General features: G+C 69.8%; 1 protein-coding gene across 1 annotated transcript in view; it reads right to left on the bottom strand.

Moving 5' to 3' along the window:
- Positions 1–490: 490 nt before the first annotated feature.
- Positions 491–3,948, bottom strand: part of MNEG_10509 (COBW domain-containing protein 1) — a gene marked incomplete at both ends in the record, with an annotated part of 4,706 nt that continues 1,248 nt past the window's right edge. Inside the window, 7 exons of the mRNA XM_014041020.1 lie at positions 491–661; positions 915–978; positions 1,273–1,871; positions 2,114–2,182; positions 2,456–2,644; positions 2,916–3,047; positions 3,665–3,804. Coding sequence (XP_013896474.1) covers positions 491–661; positions 915–978; positions 1,273–1,871; positions 2,114–2,182; positions 2,456–2,644; positions 2,916–3,047; positions 3,665–3,804 — 1,364 coding nt within the window. The remainder of the gene's footprint in view (positions 662–914; positions 979–1,272; positions 1,872–2,113; positions 2,183–2,455; positions 2,645–2,915; positions 3,048–3,664; positions 3,805–3,948) is intronic.

The following is a 3,948-nucleotide window of genomic DNA, read 5'->3' as shown; positions in this document are numbered from 1 at the left end:
CGCGGGCACGACGGGCGTGGCCGACACCGGCTGCTCGTCCGCCGCGGCGGGCGCCTGCCTGCCCGCGCGGGCGCCCGTCGGGCGCTGGGGGCGCGCCCAGGTCTTCTCGTGGGTTGAGGGGTTGTAGTAATAGGGCTGGCTGGTGACAGGGTCGAACGCCTCGCGCCAGCCATCGGGCAGCGGCTTCCAGACGCAGGTCCTGTGGTTGTTAGTGCATTGGGGTGGTCGAGAGGATCCGGCGATTAGGGATTGAGCCGCTGGTCGGACTTGGATCGAAGCAGGAAAGAGAAGCAGGAAAGAGAGAATCCAAACGCATCGACGTGGTTGTGCAAGGGGGGACTGCAGAACCGGTTGCTGAATTTCTGGGTTCGCCAATGATGGGGCCGGCGTGCTGCGTTTGCGACATGTCGACCCGCGGCGCGCCAGCCGCGCGTGCAACCCTGTGCCGCGCATCACGCCCCAAGGCCTCGGGTCTCGGTATCCCGTGATCTCAGATCTCCGCGCACCTGAACCCCATCATGAGCGCCTTGCGGTCCAGGCCGCGCCCGATGAAGACGATGTGGTTGACCCGGGGCTCATCCTCCGCCCAGGGCCGCTCCCCTGGGCCGTAGCAGATCGTCTCGTGGACTCCCTGGAACACGAACCTCTGGGTGCCATAGCCCTGGGGGGGGGGGGTAGGTTGTTGATCGAAGGCCAGGATTGTAAGTTTTGGGGAGTGGGGGTTGAAGGCGTGAAGGCTCAGACGTCATAGCTGCGGCCGTTCGGCCCGCCAATTGCCAGTCGCTAGAGCAGCGGCGCCGGTAGGGGGGCCCCCGGCAGGACGCAGGCAAAGGCGCGGCGCAGCCCGGCGGTCGGGGCCTGTGGGTGGGTCGGCGTTGCTGAGGGGCGGCGAGGGGTGTTTCCTGGGTACTCACGTGCACCGCGAGGACCCCCTTGCAGCGGTAAATGTCCTTGCCCTTCTCGGTCAGCAGGTCCCGCCTGGGTGAGTAGCATGACGCAGCCGCAGGGCAGCCGGGCGCAGGACGGGGTCAGAAGGGTGCCCGCGCACAGCAAGCGAAGAGGCCACCAGCGGGCGGTGGGCCGGCAGCCGCCCATCCGGTGTCTGTCGCGAGCACTTCACCCACCTCACGCGGCCACTCACACGGTCAGCAGGCAAACGAACTCCTGCGCATTCCCTGGGGCCCCGACCTCCGCAGATCGTTCCCGGCCCGCCCAGATCGCCACTGGCCGCCCAGGTCACCCGAGGGGCCTCAGATCACAGATCCCACCCACATGAACATGTTGAAGCGGTACTCGTCCAGCGCCCCATGCGCCACGATGCCGACGCTCCCAATGTCAGCCAGGTCGTGCAGGTGCTTGCGCCGCCTCTTCGACGCCCGATCCACCTCTTGCCCTGTGGGCGCCGCGGCATCCCCCGCGGCCGATGCGTCCCCCTGCGCAGCCCGCTTGCACCGCTGCTGCTGCTGCTGCTCGTGGCCCGCCGCCGCCGCCGGCGTCGCCACTTCCGCGGGCGCGCCGTCGTCGGCGCCGGCGATGGCCGCGGCGTGCGCCGAGGGCAGCTGCGTGAACGTCGCGGCGGAGGAACACTCCTGCTCTTCTTGCGACGCCGCGCGCTGCTGCTGCTGCCGCAGCTTCCGCCGCTGCTGGTCCTGCTTGTGCTGCTGCTGCTGCGCCGCCACGGCCGCCGCCATCGCGCCGCGCCGCTCAGCCTCCGCCAGAGTTGACTGCGCGCCGCCCTCGGCCCCCGCCTCGGCCCCGGCCCCGCCCTCCTTGCGGCTTGGATCCGCCTGCTCGCAGCCGCCGCCGCCCGCGCCGCCGTCGGCAGGGGGGTCTTCGGCGCCGTTGTCGATTTCGAGGAAGTAAGGGTCGACCTGCGTGGGTGCCGATCAACAGGCGGCATGAGGGATGTTCATTGTCGTCATCGGCATGCCCAAGGACCGCAGTATTCGTGCCAAAAAGTGGCGCCCTTTCGACACGCGAAGAGTCGGGCGGCTCGACCCGCAGCGCGGCCAGCCGCGAGCCCTGCGGCGGTGACAGGGGCCTTCCAGATCACATCGCCCGCGCAACCTCGGACTTTGCACAAGCGCAGGAGAGGTAACCTCGTTGTGCCCACCTTGAGGGCTTTGTGCACACTGAAGGCGTTGGTATCGAGGAGATCAGACAGCTGCGGCCGCCCGCCCTCCTGCGGCCGCACGACGGCGCGGGTTGTTACGTCACCGTTATGTGCGAGGCGGGTGTGCGGGGCGGGGCAGCAGCGCGCGGCGCGAGCCGAGGCGCGCGCTGCGGCCGGGTTTGAGACCCTGCAGGCGCTCTTCCGAGGGGGACGCCTCGCTTGACCGACGGAAGCAGCGAGGGCACCGCGCGGGTGGGGCTGTCGAGGGCGGCAAACACGATTACACCAAGCGATTCCACGGCCCGAAACCCAAGTCTCTGGGATAAACGAGGCTCAACGCACCTGGTTGAGTCGGCACTCGATCTGCCGCGCGCTCTGGTTGATGTCCCGCACGATGCGCCGCACGCGCTCCAGCTGCGCCTCGTTGACCAGGTCGATCTTGTTGAGCAGGATGACGTCGGCGAACGCCAGCTGCTGCGCTGCCTCGTTGGCGATGCCGGGCGCGTCGCGGGCGGAGGCGGGGTCGAGGTGCTGCGGGGCGGGGCGCGGGGGGTTTGGAGAGAGGCCAGGCCGCTTGTGAGGGCGGGGCATCGGGGTCGGGCCGAGAGGGTAGGGAGGTGCGGGAGAGGGCCAGCGCTTACCGATGTGCAGGCGCGGCGCAGCGCACGACGCGGCGCCCCCGGCCCGGCGTCGCGAGGCGCGCGGGGCTTCGGGCGCCGCTGCCGGCCGCCCGTCGGCGCCGCCTGCTGAGGCCGGACGCGGCCCCGGGCCGGGAGGGCGTGCGCGCGCGTCTGAAGCCCACCTGCAGGGCGTACTGCGTGTCGCAGACGCAGACAATTGAATCGATCCTGTAGCGGCTGGCGATCCAGGGGTTTGCGAAGAAGGTGAACGCCACGGGGGCGGGGTCGGCGAGGCCGGTGGTCTCAAGGATCACCTGCGTTTGTGTGTGTGTGTGTGTGTGTGTGTGAATGAGAGTGTGAGGGCGTGGGTGGATCGTGTGTAGGGGGTTCAGGGATTGAAGCGAGGGGGGGGCGAGGGTTTGGGCGGGTATGGCCGGCTGGGCCGAGCGGAAAAACGTGACTGTGGGTGGGGTCGGCGGGTCTTGGGGAGCGGGGTTGGTGAGCGGGGTTGGTGACGTCATGCGGCGGTCGACGCGGGTGGGTGCAGTGGCTGGTGCGTGCGCGGGCCGCGGGAGTTTCGGCCGCCACGCTGCGGGGCGTCAGTGGGAGTGAGGGGCGTTCGAGCCCGCGAGGACGGGCCGGGGCACAGACGCGTGGGAAGTGGGCAGCCTTTGGGGGGGGGAGAGGCGGCTTGAGCGCCCGCATGGGAGGGTAGGGTCGGAGGGTCCCCCTGCGGTACCGCCTCCACAACATGTGCAAGGCGCAGGAGCACCAACGCCCCGCCCAAACGCCGCCCCGCCCCGCGCCGCCCCACTCGAGAGATCCAGCCGCCCGCACATGCACCCCCCGCATTGCAGCCGGCGGGGGCGGCGACGCATGCCGGCGCCGCCCCGCCCCGCCCCGCGCCAAGGCGCAGCCCCGCGCCTCGCACCTGGTCGACCCGCTTCTCTCGCTGCCTGCTGCGCCGCTCGATCTCTGCCAGAGCCTTCACGACGTCCTTTCTAAGGGAGCAGCAGACGCAGCCGTTGTCCAGGGAAACGAGGTCCTCTGTTTCCAGGAGGTTGTCCGCAACTGCGGGCGTCGGCGGTTGGAGGAGTGAGCTTTTTGAGGGGCCGGGCGTCGGTGATCGCAAGAGGCGGGGTTTTCAAATGAAGATTTGGGGGTCGAGATGGAAGAAAGAGAGGGGAGGGGCGTGGGTGGGCGACTGAGTAGGTT

This window comes from Monoraphidium neglectum, assembly GCF_000611645.1.
Source record: "Monoraphidium neglectum strain SAG 48.87 unplaced genomic scaffold scaffold02345, whole genome shotgun sequence".
Taxonomy (NCBI): Eukaryota; Viridiplantae; Chlorophyta; class Chlorophyceae; order Sphaeropleales; family Selenastraceae; genus Monoraphidium; species Monoraphidium neglectum.
Note: the sequence above shows the minus strand (reverse complement) of the source record. Positions and strands in the feature narration are given on the sequence as shown.